The 27,100-nt window shown below is 34.7% G+C and overlaps 4 protein-coding genes and 1 non-coding gene across 7 annotated transcripts; 4 read left to right on the plus strand and 1 right to left on the minus strand.

Annotated features, from left to right (window-relative positions):
• The first annotated feature begins 8,310 nt into the window (after nucleotides 1-8,310).
• On the plus strand, nucleotides 8,311-11,712 carry LOC116020034 (amino acid transporter AVT6C-like). The gene is made up of 5 exons (XM_031260484.1): nucleotides 8,311-8,749; nucleotides 9,197-9,340; nucleotides 9,438-9,641; nucleotides 10,221-10,689; nucleotides 11,242-11,712. The coding sequence occupies exons 1-5, from the start codon at nucleotides 8,386-8,388 to the stop codon at nucleotides 11,369-11,371; spliced, it is 1,311 nt and encodes a 436-aa protein (XP_031116344.1). The 5' UTR covers nucleotides 8,311-8,385; the 3' UTR covers nucleotides 11,372-11,712.
• A 1,210-nt stretch (nucleotides 11,713-12,922) lies between these two features.
• Nucleotides 12,923-16,523, plus strand: LOC116019109 (amino acid transporter AVT6C-like). The gene is made up of 5 exons (XM_031259204.1): nucleotides 12,923-13,369; nucleotides 14,489-14,632; nucleotides 14,744-14,947; nucleotides 15,343-15,811; nucleotides 15,980-16,523. Exons 1-5 carry the CDS (start codon nucleotides 13,006-13,008, stop codon nucleotides 16,107-16,109), a joined length of 1,311 nt encoding a protein of 436 aa, XP_031115064.1. The 5' UTR covers nucleotides 12,923-13,005; the 3' UTR covers nucleotides 16,110-16,523.
• TRNAY-GUA lies at nucleotides 16,287-16,378 on the plus strand. The gene is given in 2 exon segments: nucleotides 16,287-16,323; nucleotides 16,343-16,378. It is a non-coding gene; the product is annotated as a tRNA-Tyr (tRNA).
• A 273-nt stretch (nucleotides 16,524-16,796) lies between the features above and the next one.
• Nucleotides 16,797-19,286, minus strand: LOC116019110 (protein LURP-one-related 14-like). Its single transcript, XM_031259205.1, has 3 exons — nucleotides 19,038-19,286; nucleotides 17,769-17,987; nucleotides 16,797-17,192 (listed from the first exon to the last, which is right to left on the minus strand). Exons 1-3 carry the CDS (start codon nucleotides 19,284-19,286, stop codon nucleotides 17,058-17,060), a joined length of 603 nt encoding a protein of 200 aa, XP_031115065.1. The 3' UTR covers nucleotides 16,797-17,057.
• Nucleotides 19,287-22,119: 2,833 nt separating this feature from the next.
• Nucleotides 22,120-26,775, plus strand: LOC116018869 (50S ribosomal protein L4). Of its 3 annotated transcripts, XM_031258888.1 has the most exons (10): nucleotides 22,121-22,377; nucleotides 23,150-23,255; nucleotides 23,424-23,464; nucleotides 23,661-23,787; nucleotides 24,570-24,718; nucleotides 25,088-25,195; nucleotides 25,310-25,429; nucleotides 25,530-25,703; nucleotides 26,052-26,167; nucleotides 26,283-26,775. In XM_031258888.1, the coding sequence occupies exons 2-9, from the start codon at nucleotides 23,165-23,167 to the stop codon at nucleotides 26,151-26,153; spliced, it is 912 nt and encodes a 303-aa protein (XP_031114748.1). In that variant the 5' UTR covers nucleotides 22,121-22,377; nucleotides 23,150-23,164; the 3' UTR covers nucleotides 26,154-26,167; nucleotides 26,283-26,775. The 3 variants fall into 3 exon arrangements, with proteins under 3 accessions (XP_031114749.1, XP_031114748.1, XP_031114747.1); XM_031258889.1 differs by having other exon boundaries at nucleotides 22,120-22,377; nucleotides 23,070-23,255; nucleotides 26,052-26,775; XM_031258887.1 differs by having other exon boundaries at nucleotides 26,052-26,775.
• The last annotated feature ends 325 nt before the right edge of the window (nucleotides 26,776-27,100 follow it).

Consider the following 27,100-nt stretch of genomic DNA (forward strand, 5'->3'; position numbering starts at 1 on the left):
ATGGTCAACATAGCTGTGTGGACCATGGTCCACACAATAATTTGCTGGTGGCAATAGGCCGTCGAGCCGAGCTTTAAAAATTTAGGCATGAGCCTGCTATGGAAATCTAAAGCCTGAGCCTGAGTCTGGGCCTGTATGTAGGCTTTTTTTAGGCTCAAGCATGAGCCTACCGTTGGCCTAGCCTGGCCTGAAGCCTTTTTAAAAGCCTATTTAACATATAGACTTTTAAAAAGGCTTCAAAATAGATCATAAATAGGCTTTGAGCCTATTTAAGGCCTCCATTTTTAAGCTTTTTAAAGTATACATGTAAAAACTTTACAAAAAATATCTAAGTTAAATTGTATTATTATTTGTTATCCTATATAGTATCATAAATAATAAACAATCAACTCATACAATTAAGTTGCGATATTAAATATTATGATAGTAAGAACAGTTAATAAAAAAATTAAACAATAAGAATACATACAGCGTGCTAAAATATGCACCATTATACACACCATATGACCGATAAAACACACAATTCCACACAATATACCAAATGCGTCTATTCACTTAAAATTCATCAATATACTTAATAAAACACATCATTCTACGTATTAAAATGTACCACAACGTGCCTCATGTCAGATTATAAGCATACACTATTTACACATATTAGAAAACATGTGCTAAAATATGCACCATTATACGTATTAAAATGCACCACACTTATTAGAAACCCATATGTTAAAATACACACCATTCAATGTATTAAAATACACCAGACGACATATTAAAACACACCATTCCACAACACAGTTACACATCATTCTACGTATGAAAATGCACCAACGGATAGATTAAAACACACCATTCTACAACACAGTTAATGCACCAATATACGTAATAAAACGCACCACAACATGTATTCAAACGCACCACACTATGTACTAAAATGCACCATTCTAATTCATATAATATAAATACTAAAATTACCATAATAACCCCACTTAAACATACGCGAATTTCAGTAAGATTAATGAAATTGGACGGTGCTGATTAGGTCGCACGACCGCACCGGAGCTCGCCGCCGCATTTGAACCAAAATATATATATATATATATATATATAGGCCAAGCCTGTAGGCCTGAAGGCCGACCCTAGTATATATAGGTCTGGCCTGTTTAGTTAAATAGGCTTTTAAAATTGACTCAAATCTGGCCTTTCTACTAAACGAGCTAGGCCTAACTAGGCTTTAGTTAGGCCCGTACATAGGCCCCTACAAGGGGCCTGGCCTATTCCCACCCCTAATTGTCATAAGAGCAAGGCCATTGCAAAATTTTGGGTGACAAAAATCCAACCAAAATTTTTAGCTCTAAATCCTATTTCTTAAAACACAAGTCCGGAGAGGTTGGATTAGACATAATCGCGGTTTGATTTCAATTCCACGGGTGATTATGGTTCAATGTTTTAGGGGATTAAAATTGAAATCTTGTATGGAAAGGTTCAATTTTGGTACCTCTAAATTGATGGTTCAATTTCAACCTTTAATTATTATTATTATTTTTTAAAGAATAGCTTTATTATTTCTAATTTAAAATTATCCAAGTTCAAATTTTTAAGACTTAAAAAAAGAAATCTAAAACAACTTTATTACCAAACATTCGAACTTTAAGTTAAATAAAATGATTTTGATAATTTTGAGATTGCACTTCATTTAAAATTTAAGGGTTTTTTTTTTTTTAAATTGAAACTAGAATCACACGATTATGAACTGAAATAGACAGTTTAGGTTTCTATATTTTAGAAATTGGAACCATAACCTGACCAAATTAAAGCTATCCATACGATTTTGATTTTAATTGTAGTTCTATGGTACCCGATTATATTTAAATTAGATAATTTGACTAAATTGTGATTATTTTTAAGTATAACTTATTCGGCGCATATTTTTGAATAGTGATTATAAATTTCTTTTGTAATTCAAAAAAAAAGTGTATCACACGTTACACAAAATAACAAATGTATTGATCGCTTGGTCAAACTTAAACTAAGTTTGCAATTTGGAGACTATATAATTCTTGAATGAGTCATCGGATAGTCTCATGAATTTGATAAGACCATATGCTCGAGACAGATGGACCACGCAGGTCAAACATTAATTAGAGTGCCAGTCAACTTTTGTTTTTCTTTTGTATCGTTTTCTTTATTGGTGTAACTTTTATTCTTGCGTATGATGTTCCAAAAAACAAAAAACAAACAAACAAACAAAAAAATGAGGAAAATACGTAAGCAAATAGGTTAAAGCCGATTATATATAAGAGCATCCTTATCAGTGGAGTTTTTTCACGGTATTTAAAGAGTTTTTGTTAGTATAATTAGGAAAGAGAAAGTGGGAAGAAGAAAAAGAAAAAAAGGAAAAACAAAAAAAATCTGACAAAAGAACAAAAAAAATAAATAATAAAAAGTGTATTTGAAGTTAGAGTGGCCGCCAGCTGGCGGCCACTCTGACGCGCCCGCTGGGGCGCAATGTTGCGCCCTACGCGCGTGTTGGGCGCTTCTCTTTTTTTTTTTTTTTTTTTTCTCTCTCTCTTCTTGGTTCTGACATGAACCCAATGTTTGCAGGAGAATTATCTTCTCTTGTTTTTGCCTCTACATCAGCTCATTGAAGCCGGTGAAGTTATTACACTGACATGAACTCTCCAATCTCCACAGATGGAGATGCTCTAATTAATCATCACAATGTTCTCCTGTAAAATAAATTTATTAAATTTTAAAATATTGGGTGGAGTGGAGACGAGTGTTACAAAAATCTCGCCTAGACGCTAGGTGTTAGCCGGCCGCCTAGCGTATCACCATTATCGGTGGTCTAGGCGACTGGTCGGCTAGACGGTCAACTAGGCTGCCTAAGCGTTGTCTAAGTCTCTTAGGCACCAACTAGGCTGTCTAGGCGCTAGGTGTCCCCGAGCGCATGAGGAGCGTCTAGCGATTTATTTCAACGATGATAGAGACGGCAGACAACCCAGCTAATCTGGTCAAACAGTTGACTTGATAACTATAAGGTTTCAAGTTCGATAGTTATAGATGACCTAAGTTGTTTTATCACAATGTTAGTTTATCTCATTGTGATCTTTCACCAACTAAAGTTACAATATATGTTTCACCCAGAATGTATGATTATGAGTATTTTTGTTTTTAAATTTTAAATCAAATTATTAGGTGAAGCATGGCCAAATAATTTTGAAAATCTGTTCTAGTATTGGATGCCCCACACTTGTCTGGTAAAGCTTTAGTCCGTATTTTTTAATGATTGATTTCTATCCAAATCCTTACTGCCAACTCAGCATGTTCCTGGTTGATGATATGCTCTAAAGATTTGCCACTCGAACGGTTTCTAATCTCCACCTAACTCCAACTATTATTTAAGGATATTACTTAACCTTCTTGAACTCTAATAATTTGAGTTTACGTAGTTGATAATCATATTCCAAATGAGTTTGAGTAGGTAAAATAATAATAATATACGTAATGAATTTGAGTAATAGTGAAAATCGACACTATACACAAGAATTAGGCAAATTATGCTATGGACCCGAATTCTATGTAGTATTTTTCGTTTATCTTTTGTCTCTTAACAGTCGCGGAGCCATGATTTAAATTCAGTGGTGTCAATGTATTAAATTTAATATTACTTTCTATAATATATAAATATAAATTTATAAATTGTTAGAAATTACAAATGCATTTATAGATTGAGCTTAAGCCACTCAATTGGGTTACAATGTACACGAGTCAAATTACATTAAAAGATTGAATTCAACCTCTTGGATATTGAAAAATGCATGTTAGACCATACATCAATGATATTATAGCGTTTATAAGAAGGTTCAACAATATTTAGCAAAGTACTAATGTTTTGAAAAAGTGAAGCAACGCAACAAAAAATATATACGTTTTGAACTTAACTATGAAACTCTATAGCTATTGCAAGAAAATAGGAAAAATTATTTGAAAGAAATTAGGACTTTTTCAATTTTCTGTTTCAATTCTCATTCTCTGGTTTGCACTTTTGGTTCTCATGAAACAAAGAGTTATTAATTTTTTATTATTATATTTTGAGAATTAAAATTTTTATATTTATACGTTGACCCTATTATATATTTATTTTAGTGTGGTGTATTATGTTATATGTATATGTAACGCTCCTGGAAACTTGCAGTAACAAAGAAGGGAAAGAGCAAAAATAGGGAGAAGAAGAGACTAAAGTTTAAGGAGAAAAGAGAGAGAATGAGAAGAAGAAAACAAAATTGCATAAATTTCCCAGCATAAATCTCCAATGCAACCTCTTAGTGTATATATAGCATAGTTGTAAAAATTGTTAGGTGTTTGGGGACGCCTAAACGGCAATTAATTGGCATCTAGGCGTCCATGTATTTTATTTTTTTTTAAATTATTTTTTTAAAATTTTTTAAGACTTAATAATTATAAATTATTTAATACTTTAACAGGTAATACTAAAATATTAAATAATAACCTAAAAACATATAAAGTTTGAACAATTTAGGATTACTAAGCTCAAAACGATGTCGTTTTGAGTGAAATGATCCATTTAAAAAAAATGGAACAATATAATAGTTAATCAGCCGACTATGCGACCTAGTTGGTACCTAGCAGGCCTTGGTGGTCAGCGCCTAGGCTGCCTAGTCGGCCGCCTAGATCACCAATTATAATGATACGCTAAGTGGCCAGGCAGCGCCTAAGCGAGATTTTTGCAAGACTGAGATATAGTAATGGAGCTAACAATCTAACCGAATAAAAGCCTGAAAATCTAATTTATTTATACTAAAATAACATATAGCAACTTGGCAGGATTTCAACAAACTGCTAGCGATTAAACGACGCCGTTCGAAATGGCTCCAATTGTTGCCTACGGGTTTGCTCGAAACGATGTCGTTTGTGCTCTGTTTAACTTCTTAGCTTTCAACTGCCGGCATCCAATGACATTGTTTTCTTGAGTTAACCACCATTTTGGTCCCTCAATTGCCAATGTAGTCATAGTTTTCAATTTCAACCAATTTGATTATCGAATTGTTTAAAATCTCGTCAATTAAATCCTTTTAGGGACTAACAGGGTGATTTTCACATTTAAAAATTTCATCAATTTGATTTTTGAAAGGGTTTAATTGACGAAATTTTAAACAATTCGAAATTCTAATTAGTTGAAATTGAAAAATTAGAAACTACATTAACAATTGGGAAATAATTGAGGGACTAAAATGCTTATTTCCCATTGTTTTCTTCCCTCAACAATTCTTCTTTTATCTTCCACCTTAAATCTTATGTTTCACGTAAAATTCACTTTTAGCGGTAAGATGATGATTCGGTTGTTGTTACAATCATTGAAAGTTTGTGTGAAAATTTATGTTAGACGCATTACATAAAAGTATGCAATTTGATGTTAAATCTCTCATTAAGTGGGAGGTGAGTTGACTTAATTTACCACTATACCCGTTTTAACCGTTGAAACCAAAACCTCAAGTTACAAAAAAAAAAAAAAAAGCTGCCCTCGTTTTGGAGAGGACAAATCAAATTTGAAATTGTGCATTGAATAAGCCAAACACATCACGTGTCTCTGCCTGGCTTGTCACTATGATATATATATATATATATATATATATATATATATATAGTATTCCATTTTCCTTGATTTTATATATTTATTTATTTCTGAAAATTTTCAAGTAAAAACAAAAACATTGCGTTTTCCATTGTTTACACCACGACAAGGATAATGATGTTCATGTACAGTACTATAACAATTAATAATTTAATGACCTCAAATACTTAATTCCTAATGGATGGAGTGTTGCAATTTATACTTTTTTTTTAGTGGTGCATGACTGGTGAGGTGAGGTTTGAGTCTTATTATTATTATATTATAGATTATAGATATAATATAATAATTTGGAGTTGCACTCTTAAATTCATGACTTAAGATTAGGGATGCCAACGGGACGGGGTGGGGGTGGGGCATATCTCCATCCCCGCTCCCGACTTTCTCTCCCAATTCCCATCTCTGTCTCCATTCCTGTCGGGAATGAAAAAAATTTCCTCATCCTCATCCCCACGAAGATTATCCGAGAGCGGAAAATTCTTGACCTCATTTTTAATTTATAAGAATTAAAAAATATATATTCATCTTCAACATAAATACTACTAAATATTTTACTACTAAATGATATATATATATATATATATATATATATATATATATATATATATATATATNAGCTATTACCCTTGCAAGGGTAATAACTATTACAAGCATCCCCCCACCCCCCCTCCCCCCCCCGATATTAGCCTATTATCGACTTATCAAGAATAGGTATTTTATTTTATTTCCATTTTTGCCATTTTTTAAACATTAATTTTTTACGCTCATTTTTCTCTCTATCATCATATCACATGCAAGCATCTCACTTCGGTCATTGTAAATTAAAATTCTTCTTCAAAATATTCTTCTAAACTTTTTTTTTACCAATAATTTATTTATATATATAAATATATATATAAAAACTCCCTCAATATATATATATATATATATATATATATATATATATATATATATATATATATATATATATACTTATACTGCTGTGGCACCACGCCGCAACCGCAACAGCAACAGGTTTTATATGTGTATTGCTAGGGTTTATAGCATATTGCTAGGGTTAATACATTTAATCAACGCCAACAGTAAAAATTCGAGGATCAAAATATGAAAAAATCGAAAACCAATAATAGAATTCGAAATGGATTAACCTTATGATATCAGAATTAGGCTGTTGTGATGAGGGAATAATTGAAAGCAAACTTTCTTGTCAACCCTTTTTAGTAAATGCGTTTCTTTACGAGATGAGGTGTATACGAACAGGGAGAGAAAAAAAGAAATTGATACATATATATGAATTTGCAGTGCATAGGAAAACAAAATGCTTATAGGAGAGAGGACGAAACAGAAAGAGGGGAAGATCCGATGACTGTGGCAACAACCTTGTTTATACAGGTTTGTTATAATAATAATAATAATAATAATAATAATAATAATAATAATAATAATAATAATACTAATACTAATATAATAATAATAATAATAATAATAATAATAATAATAATAATGATACTAATAATAATAATAATAATAATAATAATAATTTGTACAAGGGCATTTATGTCTTTTAAATATATATACCATTTCTAGTCCTTTAACCAACCAAACGCTGGAATACAATTCCCAAGTCTATTCCTTCAGCCAACCAAACACTATAATACAATTCATATTCTATTCCTTAACTATTCCATTCTTTATGGAATAGTATTCCTATTCTCTCCAAATTCATTCTGTGAACCAAACGTGTTGTTAATGTTGGATAAGTTCGGCTTACCTCTTCATGGACTTATAGACAAATTCATGAGATCTAAGATATAATCCAACGAAGTTAGAAAACCTTGATCATTTAAACATACAGAACAAAAAAAAAATAAAATTCATGGAATGGGTTTAAGAATGGTCTCACCCCGACTCATTGTCATCCCTATTAACAAAGGTCTAGCCTCTGTGTTCTTTTAAATTATCATGATTTAAATCCTCCAAGATGTTCTGTTGGGTCGGGGGTATGGGACTATTAGGATTGGAAATGCAACCTTTTGGAAAGTATGTAATGTGATTTTCCAGAATTTCTATAAATGTATAGGAGTGTAATTATGACAGTGAAGTGGAATATATGACTCTGGTTATCTTATGCCCAACTGGATTTAAATAAAATCAGTCAAAATTAATTATAGTAGCATTGACCATTCAAAAATGTAAACGTGTAGGGCAAAAATGCAAAAACGTATTGAAATTTAATTAAAGATCTTTTTAGTAACCATAGAAATTCACAACTATTATATGTGTGCAGTGTGCACTAGATAAATTTTACATATCATAAAAATTTAAACAAATCAAAGTTCATAATAAGCATATTCAAATAAAAAAAGTCAAAAGATTACTCTCAGTCTTTCATTGAATTTCGAACTTAATTAAATATTAGTTTAGTAATCCTTTAGTAATCCAGTCGCTAACGTTAGGAAGATTTCGCTGTCGAATGTAACATTCACCTTACACATTTTTACGTCCAGATTCATTTAATCAAATCCCGTCCAAATTCATCCCCCAAATTACCAAATTGACCACATTAACGTTGTTCATTACGCGCCGCAAATGGCCACATTTTCGTAAATTCGACACAGTTTCACGTTCAATATAATCATGGAAGATGAAGACAACAATCTTCAACAGACACCACCGCCGCCGCCGCCGGAGAAAAATCACGCGCAAAGCCATTTTCTCCGCTCTCCGGGATGTCGCCGGTGATCGGAGCCGACGCGCCGCTGCTCCAGAGGAGAGACACGCCGGCGGAGAGGAGGGTAGTGATATGGCGGGCGGTGTTCAACGTGACGACGAGTATCATCGGCGCCGGAATCATGTCCATTCCGGCCACCCTCAAGGTGCTCGGCGTGATTCCGGCGTTCGTTTTGACGGTGGTGGTGGCCGTGCTGGTGGATGTTTCCGTTGATTTCCTGCTGAGGTTCACGCACGCCGGCAGCGCGTCGACTTACGCGGGTTTGATGAAGGAGAGCTTCGGAAAGATTGGCTCTGTGGCTCTGCAAATTTGTATTATGATTACTAATCTTGGTTGCCTAATCATGTACCTCATTATCATCGGTAAGCATCATCGGATTATATTATACTAATCTGGTTATATATATACATAGTTTCTTTTGAACTTCAATTTCGATTCAACTTCTATTTTATTCGATAACTTTAAGGATTGTGATATTCCTCGATCCAGCAGTCATAAGTTCACGTAGTCGATATTTGGTAACATAGTTAGTTTATCAATTAATTTTAGTTTATTTGATAATTATTAGCTGTTTGACTTAGTTAAATAATTAATATAAGTGTTTATTTAATTAGTTTTTTTTTTTTAGAAAAACTTATTACTTTATACTAAATGCTAGAATTTAAAAAGCTGCTTAAAACATCTTATTTTTTAGAAAGTAATTTTACATGTAATCAATTATCAATTAATAATTCATTTATAAAATACTTTTTTACAAAGTTACTGCTATCAACTAGTCAAACCTACTAAGTTAATATTTTTTGTGTCAGGGGATGTTCTCTGTGGGAACGGAACAGAACACATGGGCATTTTGCAAGAATGGTTTGGCATTCACTGGTGGAATTCGCGATCTTTCTCCATCTTTTTGGTCGTCATCTTCATCATGCTTCCTCTGGTTTTGTACCGCCGCGTAGGTCAGTATTATATGACGACAACCTTAAACTAATTTAACATCAATGAATGATGTTTTTCATTTGCTCATTGAATTGAGATCATCAAATGTTGTTGCAGAGTCATTATGGTGGAGTTCCGCCATAGCAGTGCTCCTAGCAGTTGTGTTTGTCGGAATATGCATAGTGATGGCGATCTACGCCCTCATTAATGGCGAAACCGAGACGCCAAGAATGCTCCCACAACTGGATGGCACCGCTTCCTTCTTCCAGCTTTTCACAGCTGTTCCAGTCATTGTTACCGCCTTCACATTTCACTTCAATGGTAAATCTTTCACCCAAAATCATCGTATTCTCGTTTAGTACTATGTCTCCGGCCTAAGTAAAACTCTAATTCCCTAATTAACTATCAGTTTAGATTTTTAGTTATATTATTCAATTTATTCGAAAATTGTATGTGCAGTTCATCCTTACTAAAACTGATAATATGCAATCTAACTATCAATTTAGACGTGACAGAACACGCCATTCAATTCGTTCAAAACTTGTATGATAGATCACCCTTATCATTTTAGACTATTAGTTAAAATAGAACACCTCGTTCAATTATTCAAAACTTGTATGTGCAGTTCATCTTAAGTAAAACTAACATTTTATAGTCCAACTATCAGTTAAACTTTGACAGAAAACGCGATTCAATTCGCTCAAATTGGTATTCTGATCTGTAATCTAATTATCAATTTAGACTATTAGTTAAGACAGAACACGCCGCCGTACAATTGTTTAAAATTTGTATTTGCATTTCATCCAAAGTAAAACTAATATTCTGTAATTTAACAACCAGTTTAGACTTTTAATTTAGACATAACATATCATTTAATTTTTTAAAAAATTATATGTGCAGTTCATCCTATTGGAATTGAGATAGGGAAACCTTCTGTCATGGCTTCTGCTGTCAAGATCTCACTACTACTCTGTGCTGGCCTGTACTTCACGATTGGGATCTTCGGGTACCTTCTGTTTGGAGAATCAATCAATGCAGACATCCTCGTAAACTTCGATCAGACATCCTCCGGTTCGGCGATCAGTTCATTGCTGAACGATGTTGTCCGGCTGAGCTACGCGCTGCATCTGGTGCTGGTGTTTCCATTGCTGAACTTCTCGTTGAGGGCCAACATTGATGAACTGTTGTTCCCCAAGAAGCCTGGTTTGGCCTCAGACACGGCCAGATTCGTGTCGCTTTCGCTGTTCTTGTTGGCCTTTTCTTATGTTGCTGCTATGGTGATTCCTAGTATCTGGTACATTTTCCAGTTCATGGGATCAACCTCTGCTGTCTGTCTCGCCTTCATCTTCCCCGGCGCCATTGCTATAAGGTACTCCTCAACTTCTTTTTTGAGTGAAGGTAGTGGGTTAGTTAAAACAACATAGGTTTTTCATAGCTAAACATAGTATTCTCAAAGTAGGTTGAAGTCCGGGGCCTGGTTCGCACCCACCTTCAGTGAGACGGGTTAAGATTACAAAAAGATATGGATTATATATATAAAAGGCTGTCGGGCCCACCAACCTGCATGGGGCGAGCTAGGATTGCATAAACCCTAATCCGCGAACCGGCTTGAAAAAGCCCATAAGAAATTAAGTCCGCGGTGGGGTGGGTCAATGTGCTAAACACAGCCTTCTGACTCTAGTTAGATGTTAAGTCAACATAGGTTATTCATAACTAACTGATTCAAACCAAGAAAATCAATAGGTCACTTCACTGGGTAGTCGAACTTAAAATCTTGTTACCAAATCAATAATGTAACTGGAACAATTTGGTTGGGTTGTTCCTATGTAACATGTATTCTTTGGGTATTCCTAACTTCGTTTTAACTAAAAATTTATGATTAGTTTGCCTTTGGCTTACCTTATTTTCGTCTAATTGGCAGAGACATCCATGGAATATCTACAAGGAAGGACAAGATTATAGCGACAATCATGATCGTTCAAGCGATCATAACTAGCTGTATAGCTATTTACACCAATGTATACAACTTCATCAGTGGAACCAGTTCGTAGTTTCAGTTTTTTTTTATCCAAGAAATGAGTTTGCATTCATACATGGTTGTATACTTGTATGTATTTGTGTTCTACTAGTTATTGTTTAGGTAGCTGCAAGATATTTTGGAAAGTTTTGGACTATGAAACTTTGTTGTAAAATGGCCCTATTATTAGCCTTTTGATTTCTTTATAGATAAGATTCAAAATGTTGAGATCGAGTTAAATGAGTGTATAGGTGGATTTTAGGTGTGTTTGGTTCATGCGTTTACATAGGAATGTAAATCAAATCATAGTTGTTGTTGTTGTAATTGGTTGACAACTTTTTATAACACAACTATGAGATTTTATTATTCATCCAATTAAAATCTCCATTTATTGATTAAAAACGGGTATCATTTATCTTATTCCTCATTTGTTTTTATTATCCATATCAATAATCAATAATAATAATAAAGTATGGAGTAGTTAATAATAATAATAATAATTAACATTAAAAATATAATAGTTACATGTTTAGCAAGCATCTTTAACAATATCGTTGATTTTTAATGGTGTTTGTTTACTTTGGTGAATTCATTGACCTTGTTGATTAGTCCACTTACTTTAATTTAATGTCTAGACTCTAGACTATTGATCATGAGTAGTACAGTCTTGTTATTTTAGATTAACTTCAAACCTTCATGAAAAAAAAAGAAAGTGTTTTGTGAGAGATTTAAAATAAGCTTATTGATCAAGTCAATTAGTTAAAATTGATCAAATTAGTTGTAAAATAGTTGATCAGTCATTTTTCAAATACCCAAGACATGGAGCATATTCATTGAATTTACTAATTATATAAAAATAAAACTAATTACAAATTAATGTGTTTATTTTGATAAATATTATTTCGATTAATAAAAAAGTTTCAACTCTATTAATTTGAAAATAAGAATTTCAATTGAGTAAACAACCCTTGGCGTTTGGTAGGAATGAAAGAATTAGGGGAGAAATGAATTGTAATTCAGTGGGAAAAGATTAAGATTGGAATAAATTAAGAATACAAATTACATTGTTTAGTAGGTATGAATATAATTATTGAGAATCAGAAGGAAATAAGTAATATTAAAATTAAAATGTCCTTATGTAATAATAATACTAATAATAGGGTAAAAAAATATTATTCTTCTTTTTTCCCTGTCATTTCCTATTGAATTGCAATTTATATGGAGGAGATGAATTGTAATTCAACAAAATGAGAAAATTGTAATTCGATTAAATTGTAATTTCTTGAAATTAAATATCGTAATTCAGGTAGCTAAAGAATTGTAACGTAATTAAATTGTAACTCCGTCTAACAAAAAAGCACATATATGTCTTGAGTGAAGTAGCAATCAGTAACTCAGTAAGTGGATAACGATATAATATGTCTTCCACTATAATCGCTTGTAATTTCGTGTGCTTTGTTATGCGTGATGTGACTCTGTATCAATCGTCACGTTTATAAAAACAAAATTAAATATTTGCAACTATTTTTATTTGTATTTTTATATATTAGCCTCTCACGCCTCAATTATTTGATGGTCAATATATAATCATGGAGGTTGGGGACACCGAACTTCAAGATAGACCACAGCTAGAGAAAAAGTAGGAAGCCGTATTCTCCGCTCTCCGGGATGTCGCCGGTGATCGGAGCCGACGTGCCTCTGCTCCAGAGGAGAGACACGCCGACGGAGAGAAGGCTACTCATATGCCGGGCGGTGTTCAACGTGTCGACGACTATCATCGGTGCCGGAATCATGTCCATTCCGGCTACCCTCAAGGTACTCGGCGTGATTCCGGCGTTCGTTTTGATGGTGCTCGTGGCCGTGCTGGTGGATGTATCCGTAGATTTCATGCTCAGATCCACTTACGCCGGCGCTTCGACGACTTACGCCGGTTTGATGAAGGAGAACTTCGGAAAGATTGGCTCTGTGGCTCTGCAAATTTGTATTATGATTACTAATCTCGGTTGCTTAATCATGTACCTCATTATCATCGGTAAGCATCAAAGATCTAAAATATGAATTCCTTGTTAAATTTACTATCATTTTGATCATTTTTTTTTCATAAATTTGAAATAAAATAAAGCTTGAAATGTATCTTCAGTTAATTTTAATTTGTAGTTTTCTGTTTTTTTTTTTTTTTTCCTTCTAATTTTAAAATTTCGCTCTATTTTTTAAAAATTTAAAAATATACGAATAAATGTATTTTCTTTAAAAAAAAATAAATTCTATCGTTCATTTCGGATATTAAGCTGCGGCTTCAGCTTCACCGCCGAAGTTACGACGGCGAGCTCCGTTTCTGATGTCCTGTTGTAAACCGTCTCGAACTTCTGCAAGACGTCTTTGATAAGCTCTATGTGGTCTATGTCCACGAGGATGTTTTGGAAGTTGACCGTGTGCGGCTGGAGTTCAGACGACTTGACGATCTATCTCGTCAATTACCGACCGCTTCTTTTCTTAGCTCCTGTTAGGTCTAGCGAAGAAATCGAACTCCGAATCCTCCGCGAGGATTTTCTCGATCTTCTCCAAATTGACCGAGGTTATTTCCGAGTTCCGTTCTACTTGGCGACGTCGCAGAGCGCGGTGCGGTAGCTTCCGATAGCAGAGTCAACAATTTTGGCGCCAAGCGCCGCCGCCGCCACCGCGACTGGAGCGTTTTGAGGTCTAGGGAGAAGGCGAACTTCGCCGTCGGTGAGACGATGATTTGAATCGACGGTAGTGAGCACCGACCAGATATTTAAATTAAATTTAGAGTGATTCTACTTTTGCTCCTTCGGTTACAGTGCTAATTTCAAATTATCTGATTTCGATCTGACTTCTATTATTTAACTTTAATAATTAGCTTTAATGCTTGTTTGAACATCTTCTGGAGACTAGATACTATAGATTGATGCTTGATTTCTGATCATTTTGAGCATGAATCCTTTGATTTTAGAAAACAAAAAGAACATTCATGCTTGAGAATGATTGAAGTGGAACAGTGACAATTCACTTATATTTGATTAAAGATGGTGACTAATGTTATGGATCTCTTATCGCCATGAGAATGTTGGGATGAGAAATTTAAGTTTTGAGGATTGATTTCTGATGAAATGTTTGTGTTACATGATGGCAGGGGATGTTCTCTGTGGAAATGGCTCAGAACACCTGGGCATTTTGCAAGAATGGTTTGGGATTCACTGGTGGAACTCACGAGCTTTCTCCATCTTTTTGGTTGTCGTCTTTGTTATGCTTCCTTTGGTTTTGTACCGCCGTGTAGGTCAGTATGTGGCTACTACCTTGAATATGTTTATTTTAGATGACTCGAAACCACTATGTTGTTGATTTGCTCATTGATGGCGGATGTTGTTGTTTTGGTATGTGGTTGCAGAGTCATTATGGTGGAGTTCAGCCATAGCAGTACTCCTAGCAGTTGTGTTTGTTGGAATATGCATAGGGATGGCAATCTATGCCCTCGTTAAGGGTGAAACCCAGACCCCAAGAATGCTACCCGAATTGGATGGCAGTGCTTCCTTCATCCAACTTTTCACAGCTGTTCCTGTAATTGTTTCAGCCTTCACATTTCACTTCAATGGTAATTATTGTTTCATTTGATCCTCGTATTCTCGTTTAGTATTATGCCATCCTAGGTAAAATAGAACTCCTGTTTTTGTACCGCCGTCTAGGTCAGTATGTGACTACTACCTTAAATGCATTTCCTTCATTGGCGACAGTCGCCAATCACCGGTTTTGGTTGCTGGAACCTTAATTACTGGTTATTACCAGTGGATGACCGGCTATTGAGCCCAGATGCACAAAAATGACAAGTTGATGTGTTTAGTTGTAACCTTTTAAAGTTTAAGGGCTTATTTGACCCTTTTACCATTATTGTTTCATTCAATCATCGTTTTCTCGTTTAGTATTATGCCATCCTAGGTAAAAAGGAACTCCTGTGATATTTTTATTGACATTCAGAACTTGTATGTGCAGTTCATCCTATTGGAATCGAGTTAGGCAAACCTTCTACCATGGCAACTGCTGTGAAGATTTCACTAGTACTTTCTGCTGGTCTCTATTTCATGATTGGGATTTTCGGATACCTTCTGTTCGGGGAATCAATCAATGCTGATATCCTTGTAAACTTCGATCGTACTTCATCTAGTTCCGGGGTTAGTGCATTGCTGAATGATGTCATCCGGCTGAGCTATGCCGTGCACCTGGTGCTCGTGTTCCCACTGTTGAACTACTCGCTGAGGGCCACCATTGATGAACTCTTGTTCCCCAAGAAGCAGCAGTTGGCCACGGACAAAATCAGATTCGTGTCTCTGTCCGTGTTCCTGTTAGCCTTGTCCTACGTTGCTGCTATGGTTATTCCTAGCATATGGTACATTTTCCAGTTCATGGGATCAACTTCTGCTGTGTGTCTCGCCTTCATCTTCCCCGGCGCCATTGCTATAAGGTATTCCTCAAATTCGTTATAACTAAAAGTTTATGCTTTAGTTTTTTTTTTGTTAGACCACAAGGTGTCCTGAACTGACCCTAACTGTAGGAGACACCTTTAAGCCCGTACCTTTAAAAGTTTATGCTTAGTTTGCCTTGGCTTACCTTATTTTCTGCTAATTCACAGAGATATCCATGGAATATCTACTAAAAAGGACAAGATTATAGCGACAATCATGATCGTTCAAGCGATCATCACTAGCTGTTTAGCTATTTACACCAATGTATACAACTTGTTCAGTGGAACCACTTCATAGTTTCCTTGTGTGTCCATGAAACTATGAAAGGAGTGTCTGTATGTATTTCAGTATTTGTTATCCTTCTGTTGCCTGTTGTGTTCTACAAGGGGATTGTTTGGCCAATTGTGAGAGTTTTGGGAAGTTTCTTGTAAAAAGTAGCGTTTTATTGTTTCATAGATTAGATCGAATAAGAATCCGACCTTAGCTCAGTTGGTAGAGCGGAGGACTGTAGTGGTACACTTCCTGAAGACATCCTTAGGTCGCTGGTTCGAATCCGGCAGGTCGGATTTATATTTTTTTATTTAAAGAATTATTATTATTATTTATGTGGCTTTTTTCCAAATACTCACTTTACATATCAAAGATAGATATTGTAATGTAACAATGCATATATTTTTCGTCACTGAAATCTCATTTCGTTCTTAGTCTGTTCATAGTTACTTTCTCAAAGTACTGAAGCACCCACTCCCATCATCCATGTGAGAGTGTAAACCAGGACACCGAGTGCCACTAGACCACAAGGTTTTTGGCTTCTTAGTTGTGCTCGTTGCTGAAAAGATTTCTTCTCTCATTTTTTTTTTCTTGTGTCCAAGTCTAAAGTGAATTTAAATTTATAATTTTTTACTATATATTTATATATAGTGTTCAACAAAAAGTGACACATTTATTAATTCAATATTTATCATTGCAGTATAAAAATGTCACTTTTTTTTTTGAAAACAAAAATGTCACTTACTATTCAACAATTTCATACATTTATGTGATTTGCACTTTTGATACATAGTAAGGGTTCATTTCCAGCCAAGAATATAGACCAAGACCATCACATATTCACATTCATGTAAATTCACGGAACTGCCTCGCTTACATACAAGATTCTGTAACAAAAGCCTTGTCAGCACTGTCCAAAACTGTAATTCACATACACGATGTGTTTTTTTCCTGTAAGGATTAAAACCAAAGCACTCATGACCCTCCATCAATATCGTTTAGTATCACCAGTAGCGATACAACGAAAGCATAGTCGGCGCCAGGATACACTCTTACATCAAACTTCTCTATGCCTTTAAAGAAGTAACCTATCTTCACTTTCTCCTTCACCTACATTGTTAGAAGGCCTATTAGCCAAGTAGCATAGAAACCAAAAAACGCTACAATTAATCAGTTTAGTTGGCGTGAATGGCCGTGCACTCTTGTCCCTTAAGAGGTCGGGAGTTCAAACCCTTTCTGGTATGAAAAACCAATCTGACCAACACTTTACCTAGGAATGGCAACAGAGCGGGGGCGGACCCCAAAACCCTGACCCCGTCTCCATCCCTGACATCCCCATCCCTGATAGAGAATTGTAAATAGTCCCATTCTAATATGTACACTACTCCGTGACATTACATACATTCCTCGAAAATTTTTCCCATTCCCGTTCCCGAGATTAATATGAGTCCCTTAATTGGGCCGGCCCAGTGCAAACGAAGATCAATATGAGCCTCCTATAGTTAGAAAAAAACACCTACAATTGTTATTCCCTAATGATACATAGATTCCTTATTAATTTAGGTATCCCAGTCAATTTCACTAGTAAATCATAAAAATAAATAGTTTTCGTTTCGAGGAGACTAATAGGGAGTAGTAATAATAAAGTTGAGAATCATTTTTTTTGAAGAAATCTATGCTTATTACCTCAGCAATCAAAGTATCTCCTTTGTAGACTTTGAAGTTCTGAGAAGTGTAGGAGCCCTTAACATGGAAATTACAGATCTCTCCCCTGTTGCCAGCCATGAAAACATCAAGTCTGATTTTCATCTGAAGAACTTTAGATTCTTGAACAGTGTATATCAGATCATTTTCATCTGAACTCTCTCCTTTGTAAATAGACCACACATTTCTCAGTGCAAGAGCCTGCACATTAATTAATCAAATTAGCACACTTTTCCCCTCCAATGAACATCCCATCAACACCCAACGAAAATCTAATTCCAAACAGATGAACATCCCCGATTATCATTCAATCAAATGTAATGAGCACTAAATTCTGAGTAGACGAACATTTCATTCCAAACAGATGAACATTCCCGATTATCATTCAATCAAATGTGATGAACTCTAAATTCTGGGCAGATGAACATTTAGTTCCAAACAGATGAACATTCCCGATTATCATTCAATCAAATGTAATGAGCACTAAATTCTCAGTAGAAGAACATTTCATTTAGTTCCAAACAGATGAACATTCCCGATTATCATTCAATCAAATATGACGAACACTAAATTCTGAGTAGACGAACAGATGAAATCATTCAATCAAATGTGATGAACATTAAATTCTGAGTAGACGAACATTTAGTTCCAAACAGATGAACATTCCCGATTATCATTCAATCAAATATGACGAACACTAAATTCTGAGTAGACGAACAGATGAAATCATTCAATCAAATGTGATGAACATTAAATTCTGAGTAGACGAACATTTCATTCCAAACAGATGAACATTCCCGATTATCAATTTATCATTCAATCAAATGTGATGAGCTCTAAATTCTGAGTAGACGAACATTTAGTTCCAAACAGATGAACATTCCCGATTATCATTCAATCAAATATGACGAACACTAAATTCTGAGTAGACGAACAGATGAAATCATTCAATCAAATGTGATGAACATTAAATTCTGAGTAGACGAACATTTCATTCCAAACAGATGAACATTCCCGATTATCAATTTATCATTCAATCAAATGTGATGAGCTCTAAATTCTGAGTAGACGAACATTTAGTTCCAAACAGATGAACATTCCCGATTATCATTCAATCAAATATGATGAACACTAAATTCTGAGTAGACAAAACAGATGAAACCATTCAATCAAATGTGATGAATATTAAATTTTGAGTAGACGAACATTACGACACGGCTTGATGAACACTGAGAAACAGAAAATCAGTACCTTTGAGCGCATAGTGAGGATCGGGAAGCCGGATGGATCGGAAATGGTTCGTTTTTTCCGGCGGAACTGCCACAGTTTCCCGTGGACTCCGAGGAGAGAGCCGCCGTTATCATCGGAGACATCGAAGCGCAATCCGGTGACGCCGAGGATCCCCTTCTTGACAGTCAAGTCAACGAGGTAAGGGAAGCAGAAGGCGTCGCCGACGACAGGGATGAGAGGAACATCGTGCCTTACCTCGGGTTTGAACATTGAAAAATGTTTCCAAAAACAACAACTGTTTCAGGTTTAAGGTTTCGTCTAGCAGAAAACTAAGAAAAGCATAGCAGAGAATTGAAGGATTTTTTGATTTGATTAAGGGAGAGGCGGAAAAGGGGCGTGTAGAATGGAGTGATCATCCAAATCTTCAACGAAACTTCATCTTGTCTGTGTGAGGTTTGACTATTTTGAACTCATGGAGCCATATGCAGCTTATATTTCAATATTTATTAATAAATAAATGCACCATCCGACTTTTCATCCTAAGTTATTTAGTGTCATATATACTTTTAGTTTCTAAATTAGTATATAAAATTTATATGTTTTTGGAACTACATTAAAAAAAATTATATTAAAAAATACTATTAAAACAAAACATCAGAATAAAAAATATTAAATATAAGTAAAAGATAAAGATTTGGTTTGATCAATAAATAGTAAATGAGATATGTAAAATATGAGAGATGAAGTACATACTTAATTTTCCAAAATAAATAATTTTATTGAATAATGGAAAAATCTGTAGCTCCTATATGAAAGTGTGCATGTGGTAATTCAATTTTATTAATGAGGTAAATCAGTCTTAAAATGTTCATAAATATAATTTTTATTCACAATTAAATGGAAAAAGAAAAAAAACAAATTTTAGCGATAAAGGATTCAAACGCGTGAGATTAGCTAGTGGCTAGTGGCGTTTATTTTGGGGAAAGCCGTGTGAGAATGGCGGTGGGTTGTGTGTATATTCTAGAGAAAGGAAACATAGTAACGAGGATCCAGGCAAATATGACATGTTTCAGACGACAAAAAGCTAAAATCTTGGATTAGTCAAAATAGATATGCTATCATTTTTTTTTTTTGGAAACAGCCTTTTTCTTTTCTTTATTTCTTCCTTTTAATTAACGTAGACATTTATGTTCTATTTTGTTCAAAAAAGATAGATTCTTACACATATAAAATTAATGAAAAATTGTATGTTATAATACAATTTGTTTTATAAAGTTATGTTTTATATTTTGATAAAAGAATAGTAGGTAGGAAAGAATATATTACTATATTAATTATTAAATGAATATTTTCATTAATGGCCTCTTGGTGAGTGGGTTCAGACTTCCTCCATGATGAGTTCTCTCATTTCGACACAAGTTGCACCTTCTGGCCCCTTGCATGATTTCCTCTTCGACGGTATAGTGTCATCCTCCTAACTCGTAGAGTGTTGAATCGGGGTAAGATGATGAATTGCTTGAGTGTTTCAGTTAGTGACTGGCTATCCGGCATGAACATGCTATACCCCTCGCTATTGCTGGGCAGTCCACTTGCAGATGACGCTAGCTATCTCTTGGGCTAAAGATTGGATGCTAGTTCCAGGTCACTCTTGAGAGACCTCGGTTGGCTTTGCTGATGATAGCCTATACTCTAATGGCTATAGTGCATGTTAGACCTCTTGCGTCTTTTGGGCAAATTACTGATCCTCACAAACTGAATTGACCCCGCCTTGTCGGCTAAGGCATTCTTACGGATTCGGAAAACATTCGTTTTGTAACTCGACCATTTGACTTTATATTAGGTTTAATTGTGTAAAGGAAAATGGTTGGTGTGAGTGACCGACTGATTGTGCACTCTCATTCCTTAAGAGAGGTCGAGAGTTCAAAATCCCTTTTCATATATAAAAATCAATATGGCTAGAACTTTACCCCTTAATTGGGTCGGCATTATGCACATTGAGATTAATATAAATATGATACAAGTTTTTAAAGGTGCCTCTTATAGTTCGTACTATAACAGAAAAATAGATCACTTTTAAAATTTTTAAATTAATCAAAGTTATAGGTATAATAAAAGTATGATGTAAAAAATTTCCGCATCAAACGTACAAATAAGTGATACAATAAAAGTATAATGTAAAAATTTCTCGTATCAACGTACAAATCGATGCAAAATTTCAATATACACATTTCTTTAATTTTAAAAATAATATTTAAATACCTTGGCTGTAAAAATAATTCTTTGGCCAGCATCTTCAATGGATTTGGCATTCTTTGGAATGGATTTTTGAAGAAGGCAGACCATGGAAAAGAAGCCACCTCTACATAGTGAATCCGGGTTGAACAAAATATCACTTAACCGTCCTATAAGTGAACCGATCGAAAAAAATCAAATTTCAATTAATATCGGTTATTGATGTTAAAAGATTTCAATTTTTTAATTTCTTGACGGTTATTGATCGTTAACCGATAAACGATAACTGGTAACACACACATGAATATATATATATATATATATATAGAGAGAGTTAGATCATATGAGATCACTTGTTTAGATAAGATCGTGAGATCAGATCTTGTGCATTCATTTAATAATTTAATGGTATAGATTGATTTAAGATGCTAAGTTGAAGTGTGTGCGAACAGTAATAAAATGTGTGCGAATGGTGATTAGTGTATGCAGAAGTGATTAAATGTGTGCAACGGTGATTAAATGTTTGCGAACGGTGATTGATGTACAAGATTTGATCTCAAAATTTTTAATGGTCTAGATTGATTAAGATTCCAAGTTGAAGTGTTGCAAACGGTGATTAAATGTGCGCAAACGAAGTGTGTGTGCCAATCAATCTAAACCATTAAAAAGTATTACATGGATGCACAAGATGTGATCTCACGATCTTACCTAAGCAAGTGGTCTCAATGGAACCCTACCATATATATATATATATATATATATATATATATATATTTTTTTTTTTTTCAATACTGCGAATCATTTTACATTTATAGCACCAATAGCCCAAAAGAATTAGGTTTGACCCAATACAATAGCCCAATACAAAACACAAAATAGCAATAGCCCTAATCTGGGCTTCTGCTTCTCCACTCCTCCCTCGTCTCTCACCGCCGTCCGCCATCCGCCATCTGTGCCTCAAGCTCTCCGGCTCCGGCCCCTCCGCCTCGGCAACACTTCACTTGGGTCAAGCGGCCGCTCCCTCACGCCCTCCGGCCTCTCTTTATCTATGCGGTGACCGGACCTCACCTCAGCCTGTCATCCCTCTGCGCCTCTGCTTCATTGAGTCACTGTAACTCCAAGCCTCAAAGTAAGTTTTTATTTTTCACATATTAAAATTGAAATATATTTCATACATTTTATGCTGCCATTGCCCCATTCTCTGGATTTTAATTAATTTTTTTTTTTACCTATTTCATACAAACTCGCTCACTGGACAGACTCTGTTGTTGCTTGTTATTATTTGAAAATGAATTCCAACAGTATGTTATTGTGTTTTAGATTTTTTTTTTCTTTAATTGTTGATTAATATTTTATTATGTAAATTTTTGAGAAATAACCATTGGAGTTACTGTGTTTGTATCACTGTGTTTGAGAAGATAATTAATTCTGGAGTCTCAGGTGTGTAAATTTTCAAACAGTGTGTTTCTGCTTTAGTATCATTGTATGTTTAAGTTTTTAACCAGTATAATTGTTCGGTTATTTAGTATCCGACCAAAACGACAGTCGATTATAACATTTACATCTACTTCGGTTGTCACGGGAAAAATTTTCAATACGTTTTTCTGTCAGTTATGTAACCTACATACCGTTTGCTCACGCCTATCAGCAACTACTAACAACCTCATTCATATAACAATATAAAAATTATAAATTCACCCTATTTGCAAATATATTTACAACCGTTGATATATTTACAAAAAACACCAACTATATATTCTGCACTGCCTCTCACTGTATTCCACTATTCCATGTTCACGGCTCACTCTTGTTTTGCCTCAGGCCTTTGTTCTGGCTGAAAGTGAAACTCTAAAATGGAGAAAATGACCATCTAATTTGTATCTATATATGTATGACATCAGTATCTGTCGAAGAGCATGGCATTTTCAATTTCTAGGAGGCTTTTGCGTTCGTTTTGTTCATCTGATTCCCCTGCCTGTTTGCTCCGTTCCCTCTCTGGATCAACAGGTTTGATTTTACTTTTATTTTATTTTTATCCGGCATAGTTATAGAATTGAAATTTGGACCTTTTACTGAGAAGTTTTCCTCCCTGCTTTGTAATACACCTAATCTTTGTTTGTCTATTATGCTAAAACATATTTTTAATAGTCCTGAGTATTTTTTTTTTGGATGCAGCTTCAAATGTAACCTCTTCAAAACATTTTTCTGTTGCTAAGGTAAATGATTGCTTTTCTTATTTCACTGTTTTGAAAATCGGCTGATGTTTTCCTTAGGGTTGACTTGTTGATGGTTCTTCATGTTTTCTCCTTTGTTGCATTACATAGCATGTTTTAAAACTATGAATAGAGGTAAATAATTTAACTGTGGCAACCATGCCTTTGATGCATCTGTATACCTTGGTCCTGGGTGCAGAATGAACCAATTTTCCTTGCCTTACGAAGAATTTCGACTTCAATCCTGACTTCTGGTTCAGGTGAAAGTGAATTTCCATCAGATTTATTGACAAAGAAACGTGTTTTAACTCCTGATCGAGAAATAGGTATGTGAACAACACTTTTATAGTTAAATTTAGTGCTTTCTTTATTGACAAATCCAAATAATTGTCATGATTTATTATTCCTCATGTCCTCTATTTTCAGTTTCTCTCCCTCTCTCTCTACTCTTGTTTCTGATATGCTAGCTCGGAACAAAGTCATGAAATTTGCGAACATTTTTTCAAATTCACTAACTTCTCTAGTATCACTCCATCCTGTTTCGAAAATAATTGCTGTAAATGGAGTTTTTTTTAGGGGATTCAATTGCACTATCGGTTTAACTTATGAGGCCAATTTGACCCTTTTTCCAATCTTTAAATTTTAGTGGAAAGGATACTCAAGCTTTTATGTTTGGTGACATGTTTTGAACTTAACTTGAGACTTCTTGTTAGGTTGGATAAAACCCACACATTCTCATCCACACCCCGTGGTAGTTAGGGTAATTATTTCTTATCATTTAAGTTCTACTTTCATTTCAATTGTAAAAGGGAATTTTTCAGATTAATTGGAGATCACTAACTTCTCTAGTATCCCTACATCCTATTTCAAAAATAATTGCTGTAAAAATCACGGTTAATTGTGCCTACATGGATGCAACTGGTTTTGAGTTTTCTTTTATAGCCATTTTATGTTTCAAATTTGCTCGCTACTGTTTGTTGAAACCACTTACGAGATCTCTTCTGTTTTGTTAACTTGTTCTGAGTTTTGGTTTTTCTTTTCTTGTTTCTTTGTATAAGCTTGTACAACTTTGTTCAATTGTGTTGTGGTTACTGCAATAATGTCACAGGGCTCTATCAGGACCTGGTTGTTCCAGTAACAAACTTTCATAATGAAGATAAGGGCTTTATGGTGTTGGCTGGTGATGTTTTCGATGTGCCAATTAGGAAGGACATTATACATCGTGTTGTTAGATGGCAGCTTGCTAAACGCCAGCAGGTATAGTATGAATCAAAATGCTATCTTAGTTTAGAAACTATTTGTCTGGATATTTTTCCCTTTTTTCATTTTGTTCACCACTCACATACAAAGAAAGGAAATGATTATCTCAATTTGAAACTTGTGCCTTGGAAATAAGGATTTTTTCATGTTCAGAAATCTGGTTTATGTTTCTGCAGATAATTTCAAACAATTGGATCCTTACGTAACATTCCACTGATTTTTTCACGAAATGTTTTGTTATTTCTGTAAACATTTTTTGAAGGTTATGCAAGCTTCATTATCTTTTTGCACTTGAATATTTATTTCCAAAATCTTTATAGAATTATGATTTCTGGTAATATATGAAATCTTGGTTGGAAAATGTAGGGAACACATTCAACTAAAACTATTAGTGAGGTCAGTGGTACTGGGAGGAAGCCTTATCGGCAGAAGGGTACAGGTCGAGCAAGGCATGGGACACTCCGTGGCCCTCAGGTTATATTCTTTCCTACATTTGGTCCCTCTGCATTCTTGTTTTTTTTTCTTCAATTTTCTTTATTGTGTTGCTGTTATTAAAGAATACTAATAGCATTTGTTGATGGGCAATAGTTTCGTGGCGGTGCAATAATGCATGGCCCAAAGCCCCGAAGTCATGCTATCAAGCTGAACAAGAAGGTTCGTCGACTGGGCTTGAAGATTGCTTTGTCAGCTCGTGCAGCAGAGGGAAAGGCAAGTTTAAAGCCTCACAAGTTTATGAATACGCTGTTTAAATCATTATATGTTGCAGCGCGGCATGTTAACTTAATAGCAAATGTTGTGCAATTTACAGCTCATGGTTTTTGAGGATATGGAACTACCTACACACAAGACCAAGAATATTGTAAGCTATGCCCAGAAAATGGAGAATGCCAAAAAAGTTTTGCTTGTTGATGGTGGCCCCATCAACGAAAACCTCAAGTTGGCCACTCAAAATATACATTATGTCAACGTTCTGCCTTCTATTGTAAGTATCATATACATCATCAGTCTCTTTGATGGTTTATACACACTTGATACTTGGCCTTTGTAGCAGCTATTGGATCTAGCTTTCGAGTTTGATTTTTCTTCTTAATACATAAAATGAATTAGTAAAAATCTTTTGATGATTCTCATGAATCTATTCATGCACACAATGGTTCTGTAGCTCTATCTCTGATGAACCAGAATTATATAAACATATTCCTTTTAATTTTTTTTTTTTTAATGCTGATATAGATGGTGGCGGTAATTTCTGATTCTCTTGAACGCTATATTTATATCTTCAGCTCTGGCCCTAATTTCTCCCATCTAATTTTCCCTTACTTTCTGGCAGGGTTTAAATGTCTACAGTATTCTGCTGCATGACACGCTAGTCATGTCACGTGATGCCGTAAATAGGATAGTCGAGCGGATGCACACTCCAATCAATCGCTAATTGAGCTTCTCTAGGTTGGAATGAGTGTAGATTTTTTCTTTGTTTCTTGAAAATAGATGATGAGACAGTAGAATATGCATACTGCTATCATCGATTGAATTGCTTAGGTTTTTTGCACCGTTTTGGCAGCTGTGGTTGAGACCAGTTATGAATATGCTGCAGCAGACAAACCCAAGTTATTATTCTGCATTCAACTGTGTACGAAGAACCTTGTTCAACGGGCTTGTGGAAGAAAGAAAGATATGATTATGTGGGAAGAATTGGATTGAACTGTTTCAGTGGATGCATTTTATTTCATTGGTGATCATAAGCAGAAATTGTGCCTTATCTTGGGTTTGAACATTGTAAAACGTTTCCAAAAACAACTTTTTCAGGTTTCAGGTTTAAGGTTTAAGGTTCTGTCTAGCAGAAAACTAAGAAAAGCATAGCAGAGAATTGAAGGGTTTTTGATTTGATTTAGGGAGAGGCGGAAAAAGGGCGTGTAGAATGGAGTGATCATCCAAATCTTCATCGAAACTTCATCTTGTTTGTGTGAGGTTCGACTAATTTGAACTGATGGAGCCATATGCAGCTTGTATTTCAATATATTTATTAATAAAATAAATTTTTAATTTTCACAAAATATAAATACCAGTAATTTTTTGAACTTATTATCTGATGGTGTATACTGGGTAATTCTCCTTTATTAAAGAGGTAAATCAGTCTAACTTTATATTTTACTGGTTCAAGTTAAGAAAATAAGAAAGCTAATAAGTTATAGGTTCATATTTAACGATGAATGCAAAACAAAAATGGCATAATAGGAAATACAATAAAATGGAAAGTTAATAATCCTTTGAACATAAACAAAATGGAATCCTAATAAATTATACATTTAAGGATAATGCTATATTATTATGGTTATATTTGCAAATTTATTAATCTGATTTGTTTAGCATATATTAATT

Source organism: Ipomoea triloba, chromosome 5, assembly GCF_003576645.1.
Source record: "Ipomoea triloba cultivar NCNSP0323 chromosome 5, ASM357664v1".
NCBI lineage: Eukaryota > Viridiplantae > Streptophyta > Magnoliopsida > Solanales > Convolvulaceae > Ipomoea > Ipomoea triloba.

What these genes read in the sequence shown, in the direction of transcription:
- LOC116020034 (XM_031260484.1), top strand. Translation starts at nt 8,386, where the DNA reads ATGTCGCCGGTGATCGGAGCCGACGCGCCGCTGCTCCAGAGGAGAGAC. An exon ending in GGTTTTGTACCGCCGCGTAG is followed by an intron (nt 9,341 to 9,437) that starts GTCAGTATTATA and finishes ATGTTGTTGCAG; the next exon opens with AGTCATTATGGTGGAGTTCC. An exon ending in CCCGGCGCCATTGCTATAAG is followed by an intron (nt 10,690 to 11,241) that starts GTACTCCTCAAC and finishes TCTAATTGGCAG; the next exon opens with AGACATCCATGGAATATCTA.
- LOC116019109 (XM_031259204.1), top strand. Translation starts at nt 13,006, where the DNA reads ATGTCGCCGGTGATCGGAGCCGACGTGCCTCTGCTCCAGAGGAGAGAC. An exon ending in CATGTACCTCATTATCATCG is followed by an intron (nt 13,370 to 14,488) that starts GTAAGCATCAAA and finishes ACATGATGGCAG; the next exon opens with GGGATGTTCTCTGTGGAAAT. An exon ending in GGTTTTGTACCGCCGTGTAG is followed by an intron (nt 14,633 to 14,743) that starts GTCAGTATGTGG and finishes ATGTGGTTGCAG; the next exon opens with AGTCATTATGGTGGAGTTCA.
- LOC116019110 (XM_031259205.1), bottom strand. Translation starts at nt 19,286, where the DNA reads ATGTTCAAACCCGAGGTAAGGCACGATGTTCCTCTCATCCCTGTCGTC. An exon ending in TCCTCACTATGCGCTCAAAG is followed by an intron (nt 17,988 to 19,037) that starts GTACTGATTTTC and finishes ATTAATGTGCAG; the next exon opens with GCTCTTGCACTGAGAAATGT. An exon ending in GAGATACTTTGATTGCTGAG is followed by an intron (nt 17,193 to 17,768) that starts GTAATAAGCATA and finishes CTAACAATGTAG; the next exon opens with GTGAAGGAGAAAGTGAAGAT.
- LOC116018869 (XM_031258889.1), top strand. Translation starts at nt 23,165, where the DNA reads ATGGCATTTTCAATTTCTAGGAGGCTTTTGCGTTCGTTTTGTTCATCT. An exon ending in AACATTTTTCTGTTGCTAAG is followed by an intron (nt 23,465 to 23,660) that starts GTAAATGATTGC and finishes TCCTGGGTGCAG; the next exon opens with AATGAACCAATTTTCCTTGC. An exon ending in AGCTTGCTAAACGCCAGCAG is followed by an intron (nt 24,719 to 25,087) that starts GTATAGTATGAA and finishes TGGAAAATGTAG; the next exon opens with GGAACACATTCAACTAAAAC.